The sequence below is a fragment of the Xylona heveae genome (assembly GCF_001619985.1).
Source record: "Xylona heveae TC161 unplaced genomic scaffold L228scaffold_1, whole genome shotgun sequence".
Lineage (NCBI taxonomy): Eukaryota > Fungi > Ascomycota > Xylonomycetes > Xylonales > Xylonaceae > Xylona > Xylona heveae.
The window spans coordinates 2,514,613-2,538,791 of NW_017264193.1; the positions used below are offsets into that span (position 1 = coordinate 2,514,613).

The 24,179-nt window shown below is 47.7% G+C and overlaps 7 protein-coding genes and 1 non-coding gene across 8 annotated transcripts; 5 read left to right on the top strand and 3 right to left on the bottom strand.

Annotated features, from left to right (window-relative positions):
• Positions 1 to 126: 126 nt before the first annotated feature.
• On the top strand, positions 127 to 9,138 carry L228DRAFT_206366 (nuclear pore complex subunit Nup192; the record flags this gene model as incomplete). The annotated part of the gene is made up of 11 exons (XM_018329676.1): positions 127 to 310; positions 389 to 4,729; positions 4,791 to 4,946; positions 5,000 to 5,275; positions 5,382 to 5,533; positions 6,122 to 6,871; positions 6,944 to 7,825; positions 7,880 to 8,075; positions 8,152 to 8,574; positions 8,659 to 9,019; positions 9,078 to 9,138. 11 exons carry the CDS (start codon positions 127 to 129, stop codon positions 9,136 to 9,138), a joined length of 7,782 nt encoding a protein of 2,593 aa, XP_018192270.1.
• Positions 9,139 to 10,258: 1,120 nt separating this feature from the next.
• On the top strand, positions 10,259 to 10,873 carry L228DRAFT_17216 (hypothetical protein). The gene has a single exon (XM_018329497.1). It carries the CDS (start codon positions 10,358 to 10,360, stop codon positions 10,688 to 10,690), a length of 333 nt encoding a protein of 110 aa, XP_018192271.1. The 5' UTR covers positions 10,259 to 10,357; the 3' UTR covers positions 10,691 to 10,873.
• Positions 10,874 to 12,366, top strand: L228DRAFT_17217 (acyl-CoA N-acyltransferase). The gene is made up of 3 exons (XM_018329498.1): positions 10,874 to 11,173; positions 11,412 to 11,942; positions 12,110 to 12,366. The coding sequence occupies exons 1-3, from the start codon at positions 11,057 to 11,059 to the stop codon at positions 12,221 to 12,223; spliced, it is 762 nt and encodes a 253-aa protein (XP_018192272.1). The 5' UTR covers positions 10,874 to 11,056; the 3' UTR covers positions 12,224 to 12,366.
• A 579-nt stretch (positions 12,367 to 12,945) lies between these two features.
• On the bottom strand, positions 12,946 to 15,526 carry L228DRAFT_265090 (hypothetical protein; the record flags this gene model as incomplete). The annotated part of the gene is made up of 3 exons (XM_018334651.1): positions 12,946 to 13,575; positions 13,662 to 14,734; positions 14,803 to 15,526. 3 exons carry the CDS (start codon positions 15,524 to 15,526, stop codon positions 12,946 to 12,948), a joined length of 2,427 nt encoding a protein of 808 aa, XP_018192273.1.
• A 2,237-nt stretch (positions 15,527 to 17,763) lies between these two features.
• L228DRAFT_243220 (hypothetical protein) lies at positions 17,764 to 18,496 on the top strand. Its single transcript, XM_018331635.1, has one exon. The coding sequence runs from the start codon at positions 17,936 to 17,938 to the stop codon at positions 18,221 to 18,223; it is 288 nt and encodes a 95-aa protein (XP_018192274.1). The 5' UTR covers positions 17,764 to 17,935; the 3' UTR covers positions 18,224 to 18,496.
• Positions 18,497 to 19,542: 1,046 nt separating this feature from the next.
• Positions 19,543 to 23,049, top strand: L228DRAFT_279888 (hypothetical protein). Its single transcript, XM_018335736.1, has 7 exons — positions 19,543 to 19,665; positions 19,725 to 19,789; positions 19,882 to 20,158; positions 20,205 to 20,872; positions 20,936 to 21,209; positions 21,260 to 21,340; positions 21,405 to 23,049. The coding sequence occupies exons 1-7, from the start codon at positions 19,644 to 19,646 to the stop codon at positions 22,727 to 22,729; spliced, it is 2,712 nt and encodes a 903-aa protein (XP_018192275.1). The 5' UTR covers positions 19,543 to 19,643; the 3' UTR covers positions 22,730 to 23,049.
• Positions 23,050 to 23,110: 61 nt separating this feature from the next.
• Positions 23,111 to 23,636, bottom strand: L228DRAFT_17256 (hypothetical protein). Its single transcript, XM_018329499.1, has one exon. It carries the CDS (start codon positions 23,596 to 23,598, stop codon positions 23,332 to 23,334), a length of 267 nt encoding a protein of 88 aa, XP_018192276.1. The 5' UTR covers positions 23,599 to 23,636; the 3' UTR covers positions 23,111 to 23,331.
• On the bottom strand, positions 23,562 to 23,633 carry L228DRAFT_t11. Its single transcript has one exon. It is a non-coding gene; the product is annotated as a tRNA-Ala (tRNA).
• Positions 23,637 to 24,179: the final 543 nt, after the last annotated feature.

Genomic DNA, 24,179 nt, shown 5'->3' on the forward strand with positions numbered 1-24,179 from the left:
TGTGCAGGTTCGCGTGTTTAGCTTTCTGATGTTTTACTTTGTTTTACTGGAAAGCCAACTGCCTTCACCTTTCATAAAGCCAATTATTGCTGTGTCGCCAGCTCTGCTCCGGCATGCGCAACTATCATGGCTGATACGGGAGCTCTAGTTTCCCTAAGGGGATTGCATCAGGACCTTGTTGCCGTCAACGAATCCCGTTTACAGAATGTGGAGCGGTTATGGTTCGAACTCGAGACCAGAATCGAAGAATTTCGAAAATTGCTAGACAAGCCCCCGAAGAATGATTCCAGCAGAAGGGCGATTTCTGCAGGTTCGAGATACATCCTTTAAAGTTCTCAGATTTGGCCAAGAATGTCAGAAATGATCTAACAAGTTTGGTCGCGCTTAGGAACAATCACCATCGATGATGTCGATTTCGCTCTCAATGAAGAGTTCCAACAAAATACGTTTCAGCTCGCCGACGCTCTCAACCTTGATGAGATTAATGCCGCGCGACTGCTGCTTGCGGGATCTGCGACTGCTGCAGAGCTAGATCGTACACCCTTGGAGGCAGCTTTCATCGTCTTTCATCAGGAGCGGCATTTCCTCCTCGAATGTCTACGACTGGTGTTCAAGCAGTCAGTCGATATCGATAGCGATGAGAATATCCGCAATACTTTCAGAAATGCTCTATCATTGATTCTGCAAACCGCAGAAAATCCGGCGCATGGCGGTTCTCTATTCTGGAATAAATGCCTTGGGGCCATGGCAGATATAGAAAAGTGGTTGCATGATCTCGCGGAACGCTTTCACAGCGCGTCAATGCTTGGAATAAATCAGCAACCAGAATTCGCGCTACTGAGCCATCAACGATTGAGTCTGCTCTCTCAGCACGAGTCCCTCGGAGCCATTGCTATGTACCTGGTCAAATCCAATCATACTGTCGTGGACGATTTCAAGAAGCTCCTCAATACGGCTAAATCCTTTGATCGGTTCGATGCAGTTTTACTACACTATCTGCCAGCGCTCGCAGCCTCGATCACCCAATTTGGGTCCCCGGACGGCTCAAGCTCCCTACAAGAAGCACGGTCTCTCGATCAATTCATTGCGGCCGGAAAGGAGAGCAACCCTTGGAACCTGCATCACTTTCAGGCCGCAATCAGCGCTCTGTGGCTCGCGGATTACAGTGGTTGGTATTCCGACACGTTTATCAGCTCTCCCCTTCAGGGAGTCAACTTAGAGGTAGAGGCAGATGATCGCTCAAGGCGTTTCTTTGAGGCACTTCAGGATGGTGCTTTTGAGTGTCTACTGGCAATCAGTGCTGATGTCCGTCCAGCTGGCTGGTACGATCCCGCGAGGTATGGCCTAACCCAATTTCTTCTCGGAGAGGCTCCTGCTCTCAATCTCGAAGGTATTGCTGTAACCCAAGATTTCCAGAGCTTGGTCATGGGACAGCTGGAGTCTTTCACTGATGCTTTTATCACAAACATGGCGGACGCTCTTCGTCAGTTGAAGATTGAAGAGGACGAGCAACGCAAGCAACTTAGAGGTTCTCTTGCTGCTGGCACCACTCATCATGACATGCACCTTGAAAGATTCTTAGTCATCATTTCCTACGCTTTTGAGCATCGACCAGATTCATCGTTAGCGTTTTGGGCAGATCCAGAAGGCAATCTGCACGGATTCATGCAATGGGCTTCGAAGCGACAGTCCACCCCACGAGCAAGCGCCTTTTGCGAAATGCTTCGGGCGATTTCCGAAGGTGAAGAATGCGCCGATGCTGCGCACAAATTCCTGCTGGAGGATGGTGTAGCACCCTCTGGCCGGTTAAGGAGAATGAGTTCCATCAGCTGGGTTCAAATTTTCAACGAGTTACAATTCTACGCCTCCAAAATCAGAGATCGCCCAGCGGTGCCGCAAACTCTCTCCTACCATGGAGCCAAACCTGACCCCGATGACATCGACGAGCCTGAAAGCGCCATCATGCTGGAGTGTTACCTGAGACTGACTTCCCACATGTTACGCGAAAGCTCAATAGCAAGAAATTGGATCCTCGAACACCCGAGTTTCCGACTGATGGAGGTCCTATTCCTGCTCTGCAGCAGCGCCATCCCCAGTCGATTGAGGGCTTGTGCTTTTACAACTTTGGAAAGTCTGTTAGTGAACAAGACTTCTTCAGTTGCTGAGTTGGTGTGGGCAACTCTCGATCAGTGGATTTCTGGAGGCTTCTCTCCACTAGGTGGTTTACAAAAGGTGCCAAGCGTGGCGCCACCGGTTTGGGCAGAGGAAGCCATTTTCGAGAACATCTTGGCTGATTTTGAAGAGCCCAACGCCTTTGTTGGTCTACTTCAAGCCCTTGTTGCCCCGGCAATTGATAATGATCTTCTCAACGACTCTTTGCCGTTTCCCGAGTCCCTTGGCTCGGCCTACCGGATGCCTGGCATAGAGCCCTACGTTGATTTCGCTGTTGGCAGAGTTTTCGGTTACAAGCTCCCGGAACTGCAAGATGAAGGTCAAATAACTTTGTTAACATGGAACTGTCTCAATTTCATCGCAACGTGCCTATCCACGTTTAATGAAGACCTAGTTATTTTCGCGAATAAATCCAACATTCAAGTGGATACTGTCATGAGGACGTCTTCTCTAGTGGCTTACATCAAGCTTCATCCATTTGCCAGAGTAATGGAATGGCTCTTCAATGAGCGAGTGCTGGCCTCACTGTTTGCAGCGGCTCACCAAGACGTTGACAAGATCAGTCAGTCCAGTCCTGATTCGCCAGCCGTTCTGGCGCTGCTGCGGAGCATCGAAGTGATGTCCAAAGTAATGGACCTGCAATCGACTTATTTGGATATTGTGCGCCCTCTCATTAAAACTCAGTCTACTGGTCTACGACACCCAGTCGCAACTTCTGCTCTTGCGTCATTCGAGGATTCCGTGTTAAACAACCTTCAGCTCATCGTGGATCTTGGATTGTATTGTGCGGCCGGCCATGAAGCTTTGACTGTCATATCATTGAAGCTTCTCGAAAAATTAGCAACATCGAGGAAGCTCATTTCTTTGCCATCCTCGACCTTCGGCCGCCGTGCTGATCGAAACTCCATTTTCAGCGTCCTAGACAGAGACAATGAGTCTGATCGTATTGCACGATCTTTGACTGGGCAGATGGATTTCGATGAGAGAGAATTAGAGCAAGGTCCTGAATCACCCGGATTCGTTATCAAAGTCAGCATCGTGGACTTCCTTAACAGCTGCTTGACCGCATTGCCAAACAAGCCAACGATTGCTCATTTGCTCCTCGGTTTTGCCTGCAGGGACAGCATAATTGAACCCGGAAGTCTCATTCAAGAAAATATCTCGCTCTTCCACGCCATTCTTTCCATCGTTACAAACTATCAGAGTAGGGAAGACGACATTTATTCGCCATGGCAACTGCGTCTCAAAGAGAGCGTTATGCGCGTCTTTAAGCATTTATGGAGCTCACCTCTCTCTGCGGTCTATACCATGACGGAGCTTCGGTCAAATGGGTTTCTCTTGAATCAAATGTTGAGTCAGTCCACTGTTGATCAGAGTTCCCTATGGGATGGACGCAGCATGCTTGACCCCGACTTTTACAATACCGACTCCGCGAAATGTTTTCTAGCTTTCCTCCAGTTGCGTGGTACGCTCTTTGACTACATATCTACAGAAGTTCGACTTGTTTCGCAGAATGGGGCTTCTTCTTCCGACATTTTTTACACCTTGCAGGGAAGTACCTTGCAAAATGGCCAAGAAATAGTGAACCCAACCATCTTTGATCTCTTTGACTTTGCAGAATTAGAGATCCCGAACACAGTCGACGTGCCGTGTCTAAGCTTCTTTTCCAACACAGATTTTGGTATCTGTCTGGAGCGCGACGGTGACGAAATTCCAGCGTACAATCTCAGCAGCGTTCAGGAGTTGCTTCAACTCAAGAAAATTGAACTCGAGAAATCTGGTGTTCTCTCTACTGACGTTGATGAGGAAGCTGCTATACAGGAAGCAAACAAGATCATAGCCTTCCTCAACGCGCATAATCAATACCATAGTCTTGTAAAAGCTCGCATCGATGCATTGAGAGCTTGGGTTCAACTCATGCTAGTCGTCCTAGAGACTAGCGAATTGGAGGCAGTTATTAAGACTGCTTTCATTATCAGGGTTCTGCAGGTCATCCTGCCAAAATTGGAAAAGTATTGTTCCGAGAATGCCACAGAGGCTCTAGAATTGGCAAAACTGGCTAGGGCCTTACTTTTCAGTTTCAAATTTGCCTCTTCATTGTCTGAAAAGGATCAGGACGAAGCTCAAAACCAACAATTTCAACTCGGCGAAGATCTTGTAAGCGATCGACTCTTTCAGCTCTTCCGCGTGGCTCTCAGGGGTATTCATTCTCCAACAAGCACTCCTGAGCTACGTGAGGTACTCTATAACATCTGCCACAGGTACCTAATTGGCATGGCTGATGGAACACCAGCAGCCGCTACGTCCGGCAGGTTGACGACCCAGACAATCAAGGCCTCTGGGGAAAGATTAGTGGACGTGATTTGTGATGATGTCCACGCTGGGGATTCCACCTGCAGAATTTCTGCCATATTGTTATTAGATTCTCTCGTTCTTCTGAGCAATAGGGAAGGATCAAAATTCGTGATAGACTCATTCGTGCGACTCAACTTTATCGGTATCCTTGTTGATGCTTTTAAACGAGTACAAGCGGAATTGAAAGAGATCAAATCCCAAGGTCAGTAAGCAAGCAAGCGCCACTTGCATATTCGTGGATTAATTTCTTTTTTGCCTTTTAGACATGCCACTTCTTATTGCGTACTACAAGGCAAAGCTCTCCTTGCTTTTACGAATTTCGCAGACCCGACTCGGTGCCGCCCATGTGCTTAGCGCTGGACTCTTCCAGGCGCTGAACGCGTCGGGAATATTCACAGTCGATCCCGACTTTGGACCTGGTAGGTTCTCCACTACGCTCTACCCGGTGGAAGTGCAGATCTGACCATAATAGAATTCGATGACCCGGAAGTAGCGAAGAATTACTTTGAACTACTGCTTTCCATTCTCAGAGTGATTAATGCCGCAGTCTTGAGTAGAGGTCCTCAACACACACAAACAATAGAAGAAGCGCGCAGATTTTTGGTTAATCACCGTTACCCTGTGGTTGGCATGTTCAAACGCCATGCAAAGATCGAGTCACAGGAGAAAAGCGAGTCCATCCAAACATTGGATGACGTCGTCGAGAATTTCGTTCTTCTAATCACCATGACCGGCTTTATGGATGTAAGTTGAAATACCAGATAGATTCGGGCCTTTTACATGGAAGAGAATGTTCTAGAGGCTGACATGGCACACAGTTTGAGGAGGCAACGAGTCTGCAGAAGCCAGTTAAGCGGGCATTTACATAATGAATCAAAATTGGAGGTGTTCTGGGAGCATCATAAGGAGTTGGGGTCACAAAATATGGCATTGTAGAAATAGAATCGGATACCCTTGCACATTTGAGCTGGTGATGAGTGACGACCGCCAGATGTTGATGAGCAAGGTATTTGTTGAGTGAGAGGCATTGGGGACAGGTCGAATCTCTTATCGCATCTCTCCCCAAATGGGATCAAAAGGTGTCTTTGATAACGGCCTTGTATTTACTGTTGAAATTATGGATAATTTGTGGTGTATTACTCACGCAATTCCGTGTCCACTCTTCTTTCCTTCAATGCAAGGACCTATTCGTAGATTAATTTGCAGAATATCCTTGCTCTGCAGTGGTGTAGAAATCATCTTGATGACGTGCAGTCGATGATTCTGCCATTGACTAAATCGGTAACAAGCTTACCGAGGCCGAAACCACCCCTCCAGCTACTGTCGATATTAACTGTGCGAGAGAGTTACGTAGTAAGGGTCGCTGACTCTTGGGACAACGGAACAACTGCAGCATATCTCCAAATCAAATAATATACAAGAGTCCTCATCCCTTCAACACGCATATGCGCAATCACTCACCCTCGTTGTGTGTTGCCACGGAAATCGTCATCAACATTATCCAAGATATCCAGAGCTTACTTGTACTTCCTCGCCCGCTACCTACGTGCTCATGCACGTCACTGTAATTCAGCCATAGATGCAGCATTCAAAGCAGTCCTCTGCTGATCAACGGGCCGAAAACTGTCAACCACATACGAAACGAAAACAGTCTCAGCAGCAAACCTTGAGCTCTGACGGACAAACCCCTCCTTCAAAACAAAGGACCATCTCGGAGCTATTCTCCCCGTCGACGCAGTCGTCTCGCAAAGTGGACTCGGATCGGGAAGCCCTTCCCTCCTCAAAGAGGGTGAAGCTTTCACACGCTGCTGCACTTGCCTCGTCTCCTACAGCTAAAGCTGCTGGCCTTCTTCCTGCAGAGAAGATGTACAAGTTCAACTCTTCCAATTCGGCTTCAAATAATGTCATTGATCTCACTAAGCCGCACTCTTCGGGCTCGTCCGCTGCCCCTGCTGCACCAAAGAAACCCAATGGCGTTGTACGACCGTCCAACTTTACGCCTCACACCGGAGCGAAGAGGCTCACAATCAAAAACCTCCGAAAGACGCCGCGAATAGATCCTGATCAATACTTTGCCAAGATCTGGGGTCAGTTGGACACAGCTCTGACGGCGATATACAACAAGGAAAAGGTATCCCAATCGCTCGAGGAGTTGTACAAGGGAGTGGAGAATCTGTGCCGGCAAGACAGAGCCGCAAATCTGTATGGCAAGCTTTGTGAGCGTTGTAAGGACCATGTGATGAACAATCTGAGGGAGCCTCTTATTGCAAAGGCGAAGCACAGCAAAGACGTGGATCTATTACGGGCAGTATTGGACTCTTGGGCAGCCTGGAATGGCCAGCTGGTAAGTCTTCAGGGAAACATACCTGAGTTAACTTTAGATGACACGTCAATAACGTTGAATGGAACACCCCAGATGACTATTCGATCGATTTTCTTCTACATGGACAGGTCCTATCTCCTCCACTCTTCAAACCCCTCGATTAATGACATGGCCCTCGCTTTATTTGGAACCCACGTCTTTTCGGATCCTCATCTCAGGCCCAGCATCATACATGGGGCGTGTAATCTTGTCGAGATGGATCGGACCGGCCGGATCGATATAGAATCACAATCTCTCTTCCGCGATGTTATTCGAATGTTTCACGAGCTCGGGGTTTACACAAAGGAATTTGAGCCAGCGATGCTCCATGCATCACAAACCTTTTTCGTTGAATGGTCCGAAAATGAAATCATATCGAGAGACCTGGCTGGCTACGTCAAAGCGAGCAACAATTTGATGGAGCGGGAGACTGACCGTTGCGATCTGTTCAATCTCGATAGCAGCACGCGACGAGAACTACTAACGCTTCTCGAGAACATTTTAGTCGGCGAAAAAGTGACCGATCTTTTAGATCCGAATTCTATTGCGGAACTATTAAACAAGGATGACATACTCTCACTTGCGCAGCTCTTTTCTTTACTTCAGCGGCAACGGCTTGGCATTCGGCTGCGAGGTCCATTTGAATCTTATATCCATTCCCAAGGCTTGGCGATTGTCTTTGATGAAGAGAGGGAAAATGACATGATTGTACGGCTCTTGGAATTTAAGAGGAAACTTGACAGCATCTGGAGGCTCTCTTTCCAAGAGCACGAAAATCTGGGTCAAGCCCTCCGTGAAACGTTTGAGTCATTTATCAACAAGTCAAAGAAGTCTACCTCGAACTGGAATACGGACAATTCCAAGCCAGGGGAAATGATTGCCAAGTATGTTGATCGATTGCTGAGAAGTGGCACCAAGGCAATCCCACAAACCCTTGTTTCCTCCAAGTCTAATTCAGCGGCTGCGGGGGCGGCGGTGGTGGAAGATGAGGAAGGCAATGCCGAAATGGGCGACGAAGACGCTGAACTTGACAAGCAACTGGACCAGGTCTTGGACCTATTTCGCTTTGTTCACGGCAAAGCTGTATTTGAAGCCTTTTACAAAAAGGATCTTGCACGTCGGTTGCTCATGGGAAGGAGTGCGAGTGCTGATGCCGAGCGGAGTATGCTCACGCGGCTGAAGAGCGGTAGGTAGCTTTTGCCTTCTCTAGTCCCTTTACGCATTCCCTGTTTTTATTCGCCGATGCTGACTTTTCGTCCCAGAGTGTGGTGCTGGATTTACGCATAACCTTGAGCAAATGTTTAAAGATGTGGACCTAGCGCGAGAGGAGATGGCTTCATACCGAAGTATACTGGAGGGCAAGCAGAAGAAGACGGGAATGGATCTCAATGTGAATGTTTTGTCTGCTTCGGCTTGGCCGACATATCCCGACGTCACGGTCAATGTCCCTCCAACTATTTTGTCCGCCATCAACGACTTTGATCAACATTACAAATCCAAACACACTGGACGCAAGCTCACGTGGAAACACTCTCTAGCCCATTGTCAGCTCAAGGCTAGATTTCGGGGGTGCGAAAAAGAAATCGTCGTTAGTTCATTTCAGGCGATCGTCCTTCTTTTGTTCAACGATGTTGCCTCGGGCACTCAATTATCGTATCCTGATATTCGAGCTGCTACCGGGCTACGTATGTTATTTTCTTATTTATTTTCTTTCATTTCCCTCCTTTATAATGTCTGTTCGCTAGCGCCAACTAACATTGGTTATCCAGCCGACGTTGAATTGAAGCGCACGTTGCAATCATTAGCCTGCGCGCGATACCGTGTCTTGACAAAGACACCCAAAGGTCGAGACGTCAATGAGGATGACAAATTCAACGTGAACCTCAACTTCTCCGACCCCAAATATCGTATCAAGATCAACCAGATTCAGCTCAAGGAAACCAAGGAAGAGAATAAGGAGACGCATGAGCGTGTTGTGCAGGATCGTCATTACGAGACACAGGCAGCGATTGTCCGAATCATGAAGAGTCGAAAGACAATCAAGCATGCTGAGCTTGTCGCCGAAGTTATCACGGCTACTAAGAGCCGCGGTGTGCTTGACCCGGCGGATATCAAGAAGAATATCGAAAAGTATGTTTGACCATGTCCGATGACCAAGCCTTTGAAAATGCTAACCTCCTGCTTGTAGGCTGATTGAAAAGGAATACATGGAAAGAGAAGAGGGCAACGAATACAAGTATCTTGCCTAAGGACAACAAATGGTTTTTTCAACTTGGTTTCACATCTCCTTTTTGTTTTCCATTTCCGTTTTATGCGATGGGAGAAAGAATGCAAGCTTTTTAGTAGATGTCAACGGTATTTTTCGGATATGAAGCAGAATTGGGGTGCAGCAAAGGCGTTTTCATTTCTGGCTCTTCACTACCATTTATGAGATCAGAGGGGTTGTTTCGAATGGATCTCCATACATTTTCAAGAACTGTGGTTATATTATGTTTATCCGGCGGAGACTTTGACTCTGGAATTGTAGTCTGTCATTTATATCAATTATGGGACAAATTGCATATATTACATTTGATATCATCTGTCATGATTGCTCAAATGTAGAGTCTCGTTCAAACCCCAAGTTGCTTCGTACTGCCATACTGCCATGATGCCATATTTGTAAACTTTCACTTTTGACACGCCCTCTTTTACTAAACGCTCCCTCGTGTCGAATAATTGCATTGTACACTATCGTGTTGATAGAAATGACATCATGAGATTTAATGCTACACGGCGTACTTTGACCCTCCGTGTAAAACTAAAGTCTGCAAGTCTTTCCCCATCCTTGGGTATATTACTATCTCCATCATCGCCGCCGGTAGCCCGGTGCCCAGATAACGCCGTACTATTTGTACTATGGCACTTGTAATTATCATGACGTCCTGCTCCCTCTCTGCCAAGTGGAACACTAGATTGCACGATACGATCACCGGATGGACTTTCCCAATTTGGCACGAGCCTCGGAGTTGAATCTGGCACCCCTCACACTGTCAAGTCGTGGTGCCGTTGGTGCGAGGTGCTAGGGTGAGGTGTGGTTATGTCGAATCGACTCGCCTACTCGAGTCTAGCCCGCCCCCTCGCCCGTTCTGCCGTAGGAACAGCTGAGCATAACTTAACTAGTTAGCGATAATCCAGTAAAGTTAGTGAAACTGGGTTGGTTGCTGGACTACCTGGTCACTGGCTATTGTAGGGGCGAGCGGGCGAGGGGGTAAAGTGCTGTACTCTGTACGTAAATAATCCCCCGGTGAAGCCTTATCAGTAGCTTTGGACTCCATATAAAGTCCTACCCAGACACCGACACCAGCCCGCAACGAAAAATGCGGCATGTGCATGGCTAGTTCTATACTTTCGTATATCAGAGTACATTACTCTGTTCCTTTTTACACAGTACATCGTCTGCAGTGACTTTGAGAGCTTTTATGTTACATGACAATCTGCACTAATATACAAAGTACAGCTTTGGCTTTGTTGATTGACTTGTTTGTGCAAATCAAGTTGCAAAAACAACTACAATTAAAATCACCCTTCTGGACAAGTCAGTGCAAGTCAGTGTATTTTCATACGGCATACAGCATAGGGAGTACAGAAGTACAATTTGAGCGTCGTTTTCTTGCTCTCCTTCATTTTTCCTGTTCTTCATATTTTTTTTGTTGGTGGATAAGTACATGGTTACGCAGCACTTTATGCTTTGGACTCTCTGAGTTTTTATCAGGGATATCCTGTTTCACAAAATCTGGACTTTATTCAGACGTTTTATAGAGATTGTTTCTGTTTCCGTTTGTTAATCCTAATTTTGGGTTTTGGACATTGGACAGCAGAAAGAAGGCTCGGGATTTAGAGACCAAAACGGCGTATTGTATTCCGTATCCAGCAACAGCATACAGCATACAGGATACCGGATACAGCAACAGCAACAGCAACAGCAGCCTCATATCGAGTGCAAAAAAAGAGACGGGCATATTGAGATATATTGCCCAATTCATACCGATAAAGAAAACGAAAACAACAAAAGAAGAAGCAAGGCAACGACAAAGCTCATCAACTGTATCCAGACGCAAGGGAAAGAGACATAGGAAAAGAGACATAGGAAAAAGAAAGGGATACAATACAACCCAAGATATAAAAATGGCTGCAATCGAGGTCACGCCCATTACGGAACAAGATATCCCTGGCGCAATCGATGCCGTGCAGCAGGGATTCGCAGATGATCCGTACAATCACTGGATCTTTGACCGGTCAAAGGTAACTTATATGTTTTCCTTTCCTCTTATACTTTATATCTCCCCTTCCCCCTTTCCCCCCTCCTCCCCCTTTTCTGCTTCTTCTCTTCATGCATCCTATCCCATCATGTAACCATATCCCGCCATACATCCTTTCTTCGCAGTAACACATTACTACCCCAAAATCCAAAATCCAATGCCACAGAACCACAGAGCCAAAAACTCATAACTATTCAGCTAAACTTTACAAAAACACACAGTTCAGCGCCGAACGCAACCGCGCGTCACTCGGGCTGCGCTGCAAATGGGGCATGCGCAACGCGCTCTTCTTCGTCGCCAAGGAGGCCGGCTCCGACACCGTCCTCGGCGTGGCCATGTGGATGCGGCCCAAGCCACTGACGAGCGCGGCTGCGCAGTCATCGTGGACCGACTGGTTCGAGTCCTGGCGGTTATGGCTGGACCAAGTCTTTATGAATCTGTGGTATGGACGGGGCGGACTGAACGTCAAGAGATACTACATTTGGAAATCCTCACAATCGCTCATCCAGCACAAACTGTGGACGAATCCCGGCGGGTACTATTTCTGCAACATTGTCTCCGTGCTGCCCGCCGCGCAGGGCCGCGGGGTCGGGAAACTGCTCTTCAAGACGGTCACGGACATGGCAGACCGCGAGGGCGTGCCGTGTTATCTGGAGAGCAGCAAGGACGAGCCGAATGTGCGGATTTATGAGAAGTTGGGGTTTCGACTTGCGGGCAATTTGGACTGCGATGATGATGGGGTTGTTTGTAAGGTATTTCCTCCCTTTTTTTCTTGCTTCCTTCTGGCATCTGGCTTTCCTCTTTTCGTACAGCGCCCTTCTGGCTTGTACCACTTATTTTTGCAGAGTATTGATCATCCATCATATATCATACATCACGTATCACTGTATCACAATCACCTTCGCTGATGCCGATATAGTTATTCGCCATGATTCGAGACCCGCAGGTCCCACAAGACCTGCAAGGCCCGCAAGGCCCGCAGCCAGACAATTCGACCACCGCAGTACTAGACCACCCGAGTGTATGTAATTGAAACGACTGCGGACTCGAATAAAAGAACCACTTATGATTCAGCGACGAAAAATCATAGAGATATCACGTAAGCATATAGAGCATATATCAACATATAAATTGGACAGCATGCAATTCACATGTCAAAACTTCCACAATTCAAATGTCAGAGGTACAAATATCAAACATTGGAAAAGTCATTTGTTTACCATTCTTAAAAGAGGATAAACCTGTTCGGTACAGGTGGAACAGAATAAAACGAGAAAAAGTAAGGGGGAAAAGCCAATAGGTGGAGATGCTCCGTAACCATGCTATTTATTGGAAAAGCAGAACAGACCGGGGAAGGAAAAGATAGAGCCGATATCAACAAAAGAAACAAAGTAAAAGAAAGACACCATGCAAGTTTCCCGGATCCGTATCGTAAATATTGCGTATGCCATCAGAGAAGAGACGAGGGAAGGTCAGAGATTTAACAACGAACGCTTGGAGGTAGTAGTATGGATCAGAAAAGGATAAAAGCACATAGCCCTAGAGGCAAAGAGGTGGGACTCGAGGTTCGTAGATTTATAAACAGTTTGATAGATATGTGATCGCTATATTGGTATCATCTCGTTTGTCAAAGTGTGTCGTGAGCAAAAGTATTTTGGGAAGCGGGAAAAAATCGGAAAGAAGGAATAAGCAAATTTTTTGAGCCCGATGGAAAGGGGCCAGCACTCGTGCAATTCCAGTAGTGGTGTTCTGGAATTAGACCGCATTATCAAGAGGCATGCGCGTCCGAGGCAAGTCCATACTCCGGTTGACGCGGCCACCTGGGGTCAGAGGTAACACTACTCGACCCCGACTTCGAGTACGGACGATGTCGTCGCTACCGTCGCTACCCTCATCTTCCTCGTCTTCATCTGCGTGCGTTTCGTCTGCAATTCGAGCAAAATAGTCTCGCAGGCCGTCACCTTCGCCAACAACAGTGTCGTACTGCGGCGGGGGAGTGATCAGAGGTGGCGGAGGGGAGTCATACTCAAACGGCGGAGGGTTGAATGATGGATTGCGCAGCAAATGGATAGGTCGCTGGACGTTGCCCGAGTTGATGTGAGCAGCTTGAGGCCGGGCGAGCCCACCAGATGGAGGGATATTGTGGCCCACAGGCGGGATAGCTGGAGTTGAGTTTCGCGAGTTGAAAATGGGATCCTGACAGTGACAGGGAGCCTGCGTGACTGGCGCGCCATCATAGACTTGCGGAGAAGAGTACGCTGGAAGGGCAATGTTGGCTTGCGTGGCGCGGCAGGACAAGATGTGGAAAGGCGAATCGATGGAGATTTCAAAATGTCGACGCTTCGTAGGATCATTTTGATCAGGCTTGGAAAGACGCATCACAATCTATAACAAAATATTAGTCAGACGCATTGAGACAAAATTAAAAAGGGGGGGGGGGGGGGGGGAAACCGCATAAAGGCATTGCATACCTTGATCCAGTGATGGACTTGGATATTCCGAAACGTCGTATCAAAGTGCAGTCGTTGAGCTCTCTCTTTTTCGCCTAGTCCTGCGCAGCTGGGGAGCTGAACGCTGAATTCCATTTCGGTAGGCCCGATGTTTGTCGATGCCTCCAGATTTCCGAGGAGATTGGTATTGTCCTGAACCGGGAAGTCTTCTCTTCCAGCAGCGGCAGCGTCACGGCTGTCATAAGCAACACCGCCTCCAGCCGTGACCCTAACGGAGCTTCCTGGATACGCGCTCGTGCTTGGCCCGTCCGCTCTCTTCTCAAACAGCTGAACCTTGCGGGTCGGCTCCATCCGATGCACCCGCTTGTTGTGGCAAAAATATTCAATGTTTTCAGTCACATAAACTCTAATTCGGTGACAGTGCACTTTCGCTAGTGGCGTCAATTTGAATGCGATGGGAATTTGTGAACCGAGAGGGAAAGATTTGCCGGAGATGACGATATCGTAATGCAGCTGGTCTTCCCAATTTCTGCTAATGGCAATTGGCTCCACCTGCTCTAATGAACCTTCGGACGGCGTCCGAATCAAGACGATCTCCTTGATTCCATTAAGATTTGCACGGAATGCACCAGCCCGCTCTACCGATGCCTCCAGTTCGTACTTGACCGTGCCCAGCTCAACCTTGATAGACTCTGGCAGACGACTGTCAAGTGGAAGTTCAAAGTTATAAATGTAATCACCAGGCTGAAACATCCGGTAACCTTTTTGTGCAACTGTGGGACCAGTTCCGCCCGATTCGCCCTTGCCAAAACTGCGCGAATGGTTGAGCTGTAAGGAGAGTCGCTTGAGATCGCGTGACGACATGTTGTTTCCATGTGAACTGACTGGAGAGGACGACCGCACAAACTGATCGAAGGCTGAGCCTAAGCTGCCCACACCCAGGCTAGTCGTGCTCGTAGTAGGACCCTTGGCAAGATGGCACACGTCGGCACAGTGGCCACCCTCTGCAGTGGGGAATTGGGCATTAAAGAAGGGCCATGTGTGGTTCATTAATGTTTCAATCTCCTCAAATTCAGCTTTGCGTGGCGGAATTCCTGTCAATGATTCGCACCAGTCAGACACAAGTGTTCATGGCAGAAAACATGGACACGAATAAACTTACCTTCGGGCCATTTCGTGATCGCCTTTCCGCGGAAATTCAGCGAAATCGCCTTGATCTTAGCGGCCTTGTAAACCTTGAGATGCAGGCTGCCACGCAGCATTGTTGTAGACCCGGACTCTGCGTCATTTTGGTCAAAACCCTGCAAGAAAAGGACCGGCTCTGCTAACGAAACGGAGACTGAGATGCCATTTCCAGAAGCAAGCGGCTTTTCATCCTGAATGGATTTGGGTACACTCGAGGTGCTTCCGCCGCTTATTGAGGACCGACCGGACGCAGTGCGAATACTGTCGTTGAGAGAGGGTCGCGAGATTATCCCACTGAGAGATCCTCCAATGATCGAGTTTCGATGACTCGCCGGAGTCGGCTCCGCTTGTATCATCATGGGATCGGCGGGGCGCGGAGGTGCGGCCGGTTCAGACGAAGGATTTGTTGGCCCCGCAGGCGGTGCTGGGGTCGAAGATGAAGGGGGATTAATGACGGAACGAAGGAAACGCTTCGCGCTCTCTCTAGACCCCGCCAGCTTTTTGGTGAAGACAGGTTCCTTGACGTAGAGGTCGTCCTTGCTCAGACGATATCCAAGAGGCAGACGAGTGATGCGAATCGATTGCGCACGTCTGCGACGGGGTTCAAACGGTGCAGATGGGCTATCAGCAGTTACTCGATTCTCCGGAAGATAGTATAATCGACCTCGAGAAGTATAGGATTCGAGGGTCCTGCCTGTCATGATGAACCGTAAGCAAGCGATGGCCTCACCAAAGAGCCTAACGCTAGCGGTAGGTAGATGTGTGAGAGGAGGGATTTAAAGCGAATAAGGTCAAAACAACAAAAGAGACACAGCCGCAATGAGCCCTATGATGCCGCAAAAGACGCTCGTGTGACAATTATCATTCGCGCCTTGGCCGTGAGGGACGGTTGCGAGATGAAGAAAGAAAGAGGAATGGGGGAGGGGAGGAAAAGGAACAGACGTGCAAGTGAATGTTCAAATGGTCACAATACAGGGCAAGCGAGTGCATGTGGGGTGAATTGTGGTATTATGGGAAAGTGAAGTCAAAAAGGGAAATGTGCGCACGACGACAGCACAGAGAGACATACCGTTTTCGGGAGATGTGTGAGGAGATGGTGGTGGTGGTAGTAGTGGTGGTGGTTGCTCAACGTGGGGAAGATTGAAGCAGGGTTGGGAGCCCCAAATAAGGCGGTGACGGGTTGAGTGAATGAAGAATAATGAGTGAGGGTTGAGGGAGAATTGGGCGGGGAGGCGATCCTGTTGCTTGTTCGGCACGTTCGGGGGTGGGAAATGATGATGATGGTGGTGGTGACGACGTTGGCCCAGGCGGTATTATGCGACAACGACACTCAAGCCAAGGCAGACCAGACGAGACACGGCGCGAGAGTCTTGGGCTCGTTTCAGACCGTTTGAGATATCATTGGGCCGGAGAAGAGATGAGGTGGCCTGTTTCCCAATTACTCAAATAAGTCCAAGGTCCCGGTCTTAGAGCGAGTACTTCGTAGATCATCAATAATATTGATTATGATAATCGTCCTGCCTTACCTGCAGTAGTAAAAGGCCGGGCAAAACGTGCAGACTCAACTTTTCGTTGTCGACCAGGGGCTTTTTAGCATGCGTTGATGCGCCCGAATAGGAGAGGAGAAGTGCGGGTACAAGTATTCGTTGCGACGCCGCCAGTCGGCTCACTAATATCCGTCGCAACAGGATAAGCCGGATCAAGAGGATAGATCGGATAGCGGGGGAGAAAAAAAAAACAGGCGCAAAGGCCAAACACCGCACAGATGCTCCTCGATGGGATTCGACGAGCACAAATTAGGGGGTTTCTGATGCTCAATTGTCTTCAAGGATCCCAAAGCTGAAAATAATATACGTGAGAAAAAACAAAAAGTGACAATCGAGAGCACAAAGTTTCAACCCTTCGACTCTAAAGCTGGGTCGACAACGTTTTTATCACAGCAGGATATGCCCAGCTTAAGCTATCTTGTAGCACAGTCGTCGGTGGCAGGTTTAGCACCTTTTTAGGCTTTCTTTCGGGGCGTCAGGTTCCCTACCATGGCCCCATCGTCATCACCCAAGAAACTTTATCCCATTTTTCCCGGTTAGGACGAGTCAAAGCACTCTGTACTATGTAGACGGGAACACAAATTAATGCCCTGCGTCAAATTAGAGTCCTGCGGGAAGAATCCACACTGCTCATCACTTCTCGCCCGAGTTTTGCCTCAGATGCCCATCGGCCGAGGTACTTCTTACGGAGTTGAGGCCGCTGACGGCAGAATGATTCCTACCTCTTTGTATCCTCGCAGTCAGCGGTGCCTTTGAGACAGGTTAGACCAGGGTCTCTGGCCAAGCTTCTTAGAAATGCGGGTCCGCCATAGGGTATAGTCGATTAGTATCCAAGCATTTGAACAGTCAGGCGCATCCCTCAAACTTCTCCAATTCTGACAAAACAAGCCCGTTGACAATAATGCGGTCCACCGTCCCGCCCTGGTCTCGAATAGGTGGATTATTCAGACTATTGGGGAGCGGCATCTTGACCTTAGGTAAGATATCAAAGCCTGGTCGATATCAAGTCAAATCCTCGAATGCCGATTGGAAGAGGAAAAGTTGGGAGTTCCCACTGTAATGCGGACTAAAGAACCGGTACCGTACCGAATTGGTACCTTTACCTGGATCAACCTGGCCATGACGCCAACCCCTGGTAAGAGTGTCCTCGAGTTAAACCAGGCCGCGGAGGTGGAAAATCTTGGGGAATCTTAGAAGACATGTCCATACGAGTATCTGGAATGCAGCAATTTCCCACAGCCATGATGATATGTCCGAGCATTCTGTTCGGAGAAGAAAATGATCCAGATCTGATGATGAGTGCATAAACGTGTCAGCGACATTTATCCTGTCAAAAATAAAATATGCATAATACATGCATATTTCAAAACACTTTAATAGCCTCGTCTTGTTGCGGCTCACCGGCAGAAGAAATGAGATTTCTAAACTTCTGGAACCTCGGTTGAAAAAAAATCAATATTGCTAGGATTGACTGCAAGTCAACATACCCCTACTGTAGATAGGTATATTTTGTGACTCAAAGAGAGAAACGAATCCTCCAATTAATGCCTCAAACCTCATCCCATGCATATCCCCACCACGCGACTGAAACACCACGTTTTGATATTGTTGCTCCCGAGGTTATTTGGCCAGGCCATTTGGAATCATACTAAATGGTCAACAGCTGATGACAAAGTCTCGAGCACGTACCGTAACCCAAAATTACCTACGCCCATCTCTTTGGAGGGCGGATTAATCGGTAAAGACCCTTTTGAGCCCGGTGTGCACTTGGTTCTATGGAGCATGGTCTCCGAGAGACCTCCGGATCAACATCCCCCCCAATCAGTCCAATTTGGCGTCACCCGACCCTAATGATCGACAGGACCAACCTTGAACCTCTCCCTAAATGAGGTTAAGACGCGGACAGTCTTTGATTTCTCCTGACAATCCACCATCCTGCAGAAGATCCCATTCATCATCGAGAGAGAAGCTGATAGAGCGATTATTGTTTTGAGAGCGAAAGAGCCGGCAGATTATTCCAATACAAAATCAAGTGACTTTCCGATTTTCCGATTCTCAAAAGCGCGGGACCAAGCCTTTTGACATCGGGCCCCCATGGGGTGGTGGCTGCTAATGCTGACGCTGACGCTGATATTGGTCCATTTCACAAAGTTCATGATGGGCCGGAAACCTATCCCGCAGTACCTCGAGGGGGCTGTGTTGTACAATTAGAAATCAGCGGTAAGGGAATACTGTGCCCCACCACCCTGGTCGAACTTCCGGCACGAGCACCGACGAGCACTGATTTTGCAAAGACCCAAACGGGTTATCGGATGGCTCGGAAGAGGGCGACGCGTATACCCCGTGTCTCTCTTTCTGTTTTTGGACGATGAGTTGAACCCTGGCACATTATTGCTTGCAGGAACCCAACCGTCCGTGTAAGCTCATAAAGTTACCAGGTCGGCGGCTTTAGGTGTGCACAGTACTTGTAGCATGGATCTTTTGAATTAAACCTGTCTTCTTCCGTTGACTCCGCTCCCACCCTATTGGTCAGCCCTAGCTTGCCGTTGTCTTTGTCAACAATGCAATGATGGACGTCTGTTGATGACATAGTGATGTGTCTTTCAGATCATTTGTACGAAATTATTCAATTTTCATTCATTGGTGATAAAGTGCCATCTTGAACTTGTCATGAAACTCGTGTTCCTCCTGTTGCGAATGACATCATCTAGCCACCGGCCGGACCGGCCGGGACATATTTACGTAGATTTCATTCGATATGCTGCTACTGGACTCTTCAATTCTGAATGTAATGTTGAAGCCTGATTGAATAATGTTTCTTTGGGTAATCCACAGGTGCACAGCGTACGGGCGAAAAAGGGCAGCTTAGAGTAATTTTAGACTATTGATGACATCATAGATGATAGATAAGATTGGACTGTTGCACTTCATATTGAACAGTAACCTCTTTGGGACGATAAATTTGCTCTAAACCAGTACTTTTGAGAAAGTTTTGGCACAGGCTTTCACAGTGTACAAGTACTTTATACAAGGTTCTCTGCTTAGAATCTTGCCTCACGTGATGTCGTCCTCCCAATTCGCGTCAAGCCAGTCGCGAGTCGCGTCAATGGCAGTCACTAACCCTTCTAAGACAGAAAGCATGATCAGGTTGATCGCTTTAGCAATCGACATCATTATTGGCTCTAGAGGGAATCACAACAACAAGGAAAGCATAAGTCCAACAATCTGCCATTGCATGCCTTTGTGACTGCACTGGTGGAAGGGCAAGAAAATGCTGGAAGATGAAGAACAAAGTATGCACAGAGCTATTCATGAGCTGCCTTTCGACGCCGAGATTGACCTTTTTTTTTAGCAACCTCCCAGCTCCCGCTCTTGGGGGTTATCATGTGCTGCACCTCAATAACTCCGGAAAGACGTGTGAGTTGTGTCCCCACAATTATCTTGGATATGGCTATCAATGGATGATATTGCAAAGCGTCGATGCTAACTTTCAAAATGTGAGCGCATAGACTGAACTTGCAGCAATGGCAACCGAGATGGGGGCTGTACACAAGCTGGATCTTACCGCCGATGTGACACATCTGATCGTTGGCGATACAGAAACTCCAAAATACCGATATGTTGCCAAGGAGCGCCCAGATGTGCAAGCTTTGAGTCCGAGTTTTGTGGAAGCCGTTCGGGAGACCTGGCTTGAAGGCGGTGAAACGGATGTGAAGGCGCTTGAGGAAGAGCACAAGCTTCCTTCCTTTGAAGGCTTACGAATTTGCTTGACTGGGTTCAATATTCGTAAGTATACTAGCTGGTCGATGGGCGCATGGACTAATGGAAATAGTCGAGGAGAGGCAGGCCCTAATCGACGCAATTATCAACAACGGGGCAGCGTACCATGGAGATTTAACAAAGGCTGTCACGCATTTGATAGCCTATACGCCAGAGGGTAAAAAATACCAATATGCTACGGAATGGGGCCTACGGGTGGTGGCAAGAGAATGGTTGAGCGATAGCCTGGAGCGAGGCATGCGACTTGACGAGAATCTCTATCATCCATTGATACCAGAAGCGGCTAGGGGAGAGGGTGCCTGGGTACGGGAGCCAAAATCTCCGTTCAATGCGAAAAAGAGAGTTCGCCGAGACGCTGGTGAGATGGCACTAGAACCAGGGAGGAGGAAACTACGACGCACGGCAAGCACAAAACTCGGAAGCCAAAACGAAGGAATTTGGAATGATATTGTCGGCGCTGCAGCGCCAGTTAAAGAGGTCGTAAAGAATGAATGGGAGGAGGATGATCCTTCCCCTCTTCCAGATGGCCGAACCCTTTCATTTGGGAGGGCATCATTCCGTTCGGACGCTGTGGACCCAGAGCCTCCAAAGACCATCGCGTCTCGGTCGTTTCCGACCATCAGTGGTGGTCAGGGTGAACAAGTACAGTCTCCAGGAGGGACGGACTCGGGAATGCTTCATGGCTTACGGTTCTGCATACATGGCTTTAATCAGCGAAAGGTATATTCTACGAAGTGTAACTGCAGCCTGACGTTGACCCTATCACTAATTCTGAATGAACAGGCTGCAATCCTTACGGATCATCTTCATTCCCACGATGCACATATTGTCCCAAACCTTAATGGCATCTCGTCACAGTCTCGTGAGGATGCTTTAAATTCGTACCTTATGATTCCTCATGATATGGAATCCTCGGATATTCCTAGATTCCCCGAGAGTGTTTGCGCGCCCATGACCGTCACTGAATGGTGGCTAGAACGCTGTTTGTATCGAAAATGCCGGGTCGATCCTTTGACCGATGTGATGAGCAAGCCGTTTCCATCGTTTCCCATACTAGGTAGCTGAAATTTCTCTGTAGTTGCTCGACTTCGGCTTACAGTTAAGCAGGGTTTGAAAAATTGGCAATATGTTCAACAGCTTTTAGCGGAACCGACCTTATGCATGTAGCCAAAGCATCGAGGCAGCTTGGTAGGTTTTCACCGTCATCTTCCTATTAATTCGTGTTCCCTCTCTGACTATGCGCCGTGTATAGGTGCTCAATACGACGAGTTCCTGACACCTAAAGCGTCTGTTCTTGTGTGCAATTCCAGCTTGTCCAACAAGGAGAAGCTCCGGCATGCTTTAGAATGGGACATTCCAGCGGTTCGAGCCGAATGGCTCTACGACAGCATAGCTCAAGCTCAGGTAGAACCTTTCGAGAAATACCTGATTGTCTCAAATGAGAGCCGGGTCAGAGTGCTAGAGAGGTCCAAGAGCTTGAGTGGCAGTGCACCTCATGAGCGAAATAGTTTGGGCAGAAGCAAGTCGTTTTCTGCTCGCGAAGTTAAACAGCCTCACACATCGTCAGCAATCCCTCAACAAGATAGCCACAATCGGTCTGTAGGCAGGTCATTACAAAAGTCCGCAAGCATCGGTATGCCTGTAGATACGGCATTCAAAGCTACCACAACCAAGGCAAGTTCAACAATACGCGTGCACTCGTTACTGCGGCATCACGAAACTACAACATTACCTCGGCCGCAGGAACCTCTTCAAGATATTGGACTAGCCGTTAACTCTCGCAAAAAGCGCTCTTCACAATCGCCCGTTCCCGATGCTCAGACGGTCCCTGAAGGCGCAAAATCATTTGACAGTGCGGCGAAAGATGAGAGTTTCTCAGACGAACTTCGTAATCCGCAAATAACGACGGCCGAAAATCCCAAAAACTCCTCCAAATCCAAATCATTCGCATCGTCCACATCGAATCATAGTTTCAGCCAGGATCTCAAAAATTCCCTTGCTTCCCTCCTCGCCATGAAGCGCACCGCAAGCGTCCCTCCAAGCGAAAATGTCTCGGAAGATAATTCCGCCGCCGCTCCCAAGGTTGATGATCCCTCGAAGGCCCCTCGTCGTCTTCAGAAACGTCGGCTGTTTGGCCGCGCCCCGTCGAACTTGTCCTCGCTCCTCTCCAATTCATTCTCGCGCAGCGAATCCGCCGATCTAACCACCAGTGGCAATGCTGATCCTGCTGTGAGCGGTTCAGAATCTGCGCCGCCAGGGACGAGTGCAAACACGGCTGATTCGCGACCTACTAGCGCTGGCAGTCTCTCCCTTCCTCCAGAGGACTTTGACAATGAAGACCATCCTCCTCTACCTAGCCAGGCAGTCTCGTATGACGACCCACATGTACAAGCCCAACGCGAAAAAATGGTTCGCAAAATGAGCGGCAAGAGCGGCGAGCCTGTTGACGAGGATGACTCCTTGCTGGTTGCTGAACGCCAAAAACGTCGACCTAGGGAAAGCATCGGCGTCGTGCAGGATTTGAGAGAGAATGGACGAGGGAGGGTCACCAGACAGAGACGACAACCTGGTTTTTAGTCAGATTCTTCTTGACTGTTTTCCTTGTTATTACTTATTACCCTTTTACTTGCCTTTTGCATTGCCTGCGTCGTCTTCGTGTTTACATTGTTTACATTTTTCCAACGAAAGTATTCAGCCCCCTGGATCTGATTCAATTGCATTAGCTTTGGTTTTGGCTCGGTTTGGGTGGGTTTGCTATGATATTGAAACTTTGCATCGGGTTGGCTTGGACTGGGTTGGGTTGGAAGCATTTACAGTGTCTTGCATTGCAATTTCTTTTATGAGCGTCAAGCAGCTCTTCATTACGAATATATACCCCGACAGAGATTATATAGTCGAAATCTAATCTTTTGCTTCACTTGTATATTGTAATCATAGGTGTTATCTTGTTGCATTTATCAACTTTACTGATTTTTTTTTTTTTTTTTTTTTGGTTCTTTCCTTTCTCTTTTCTCTTTTCTTTTTTCTCCCTTTTATTTTCCTTTCGCCCTGGAAGTAAATACACAAAATAAATAAATCGAAGTAAAATTATTTTACATCCACGTTTTGTTTGTTTGTTTGTTTGTTTCTCTTCTTCTTCTTCTTCTTCTTCTTTCTATTAATTTTTTTATTTTATTTATCTATTTATAAGTGGGAAGAGGAAATTCTTTTCGAATTGAAACGTTCATATAGGTCAGTCCGCCTAGGAAAAAAATAATTCTTTTCTTGGAATAAAAACCGTACCTTTTGGGGGGGGGGGAAATGAAAAAAAAAAACGCAAATACTGTACCAAACAAATTGATCGAATGCAAAAAGTACGGAGTAAGACTTTTCGAAAGAGAAGAAAGAAAAAAAAAGTCAAAAAGAAAGTTGGACGGATGGGTGATCGAAACCCAGACCTCCCGCATGCAAAGCGGGCGCTCTACCACTGAGCTATACGCCCCACTTGTTGATGTCATGTGTATGCTAACTGTGGTTTTGTCGGTTAACATATTCTGTACTGTTTTCTTGTCGTTGTATTCTAAGGTGCCTGGTGCCCTCGTTGCGAGCAGGTAACAGGCAGGGGCCCTCGGGCTAGCTGGTGAGTCGCGACAGGGTGACAGGGTGACAAAGCAAGGCGGACGACAGGCAGTGGGCAGGCAGGCCGTACACAGTCCTGGCAGCAAGTCTGGGGACAGTGTCAATGCATCAGTTCGTTAAGCTATCCCAGGTACTTTGTATGCACATTGACGAATGCACAAAGACACGGACGACAGACGACAGATATCAAACATCAAAAAACACAGAAGGGAATTGACAGACTTAGAGATGTAGATACACATACACACATACACACACACATGCACATGCACACACAAAATAAAATGAAATAAAATGAAATAAATAAACCAAATAAGTAAACCAAATAAATAAAATGAAATAAAATAAAATTAAAAAAGAAACCAAAAGAAAGAAACCAAACATTCTCCGGCGAGGGGTTTGCGCTATT

What these genes read in the sequence shown, in the direction of transcription:
- L228DRAFT_17217 (XM_018329498.1), top strand. Translation starts at nt 11,057, where the DNA reads ATGGCTGCAATCGAGGTCACGCCCATTACGGAACAAGATATCCCTGGC. An exon ending in GGATCTTTGACCGGTCAAAG is followed by an intron (nt 11,174 to 11,411) that starts GTAACTTATATG and finishes AAAAACACACAG; the next exon opens with TTCAGCGCCGAACGCAACCG. An exon ending in ATGATGGGGTTGTTTGTAAG is followed by an intron (nt 11,943 to 12,109) that starts GTATTTCCTCCC and finishes ATGCCGATATAG; the next exon opens with TTATTCGCCATGATTCGAGA.
- L228DRAFT_279888 (XM_018335736.1), top strand. Translation starts at nt 19,644, where the DNA reads ATGCTGGAAGATGAAGAACAAA. An exon ending in CAATAACTCCGGAAAGACGT is followed by an intron (nt 19,790 to 19,881) that starts GTGAGTTGTGTC and finishes GTGAGCGCATAG; the next exon opens with ACTGAACTTGCAGCAATGGC. An exon ending in TCCATCGTTTCCCATACTAG is followed by an intron (nt 21,210 to 21,259) that starts GTAGCTGAAATT and finishes ACAGTTAAGCAG; the next exon opens with GGTTTGAAAAATTGGCAATA.
- L228DRAFT_243220 (XM_018331635.1), top strand. Translation starts at nt 17,936, where the DNA reads ATGCATATCCCCACCACGCGACTGAAACACCACGTTTTGATATTGTTG.
- L228DRAFT_17256 (XM_018329499.1), bottom strand. Translation starts at nt 23,598, where the DNA reads ATGCGGGAGGTCTGGGTTTCGATCACCCATCCGTCCAACTTTCTTTTT.
- L228DRAFT_17216 (XM_018329497.1), top strand. Translation starts at nt 10,358, where the DNA reads ATGACAATCTGCACTAATATACAAAGTACAGCTTTGGCTTTGTTGATT.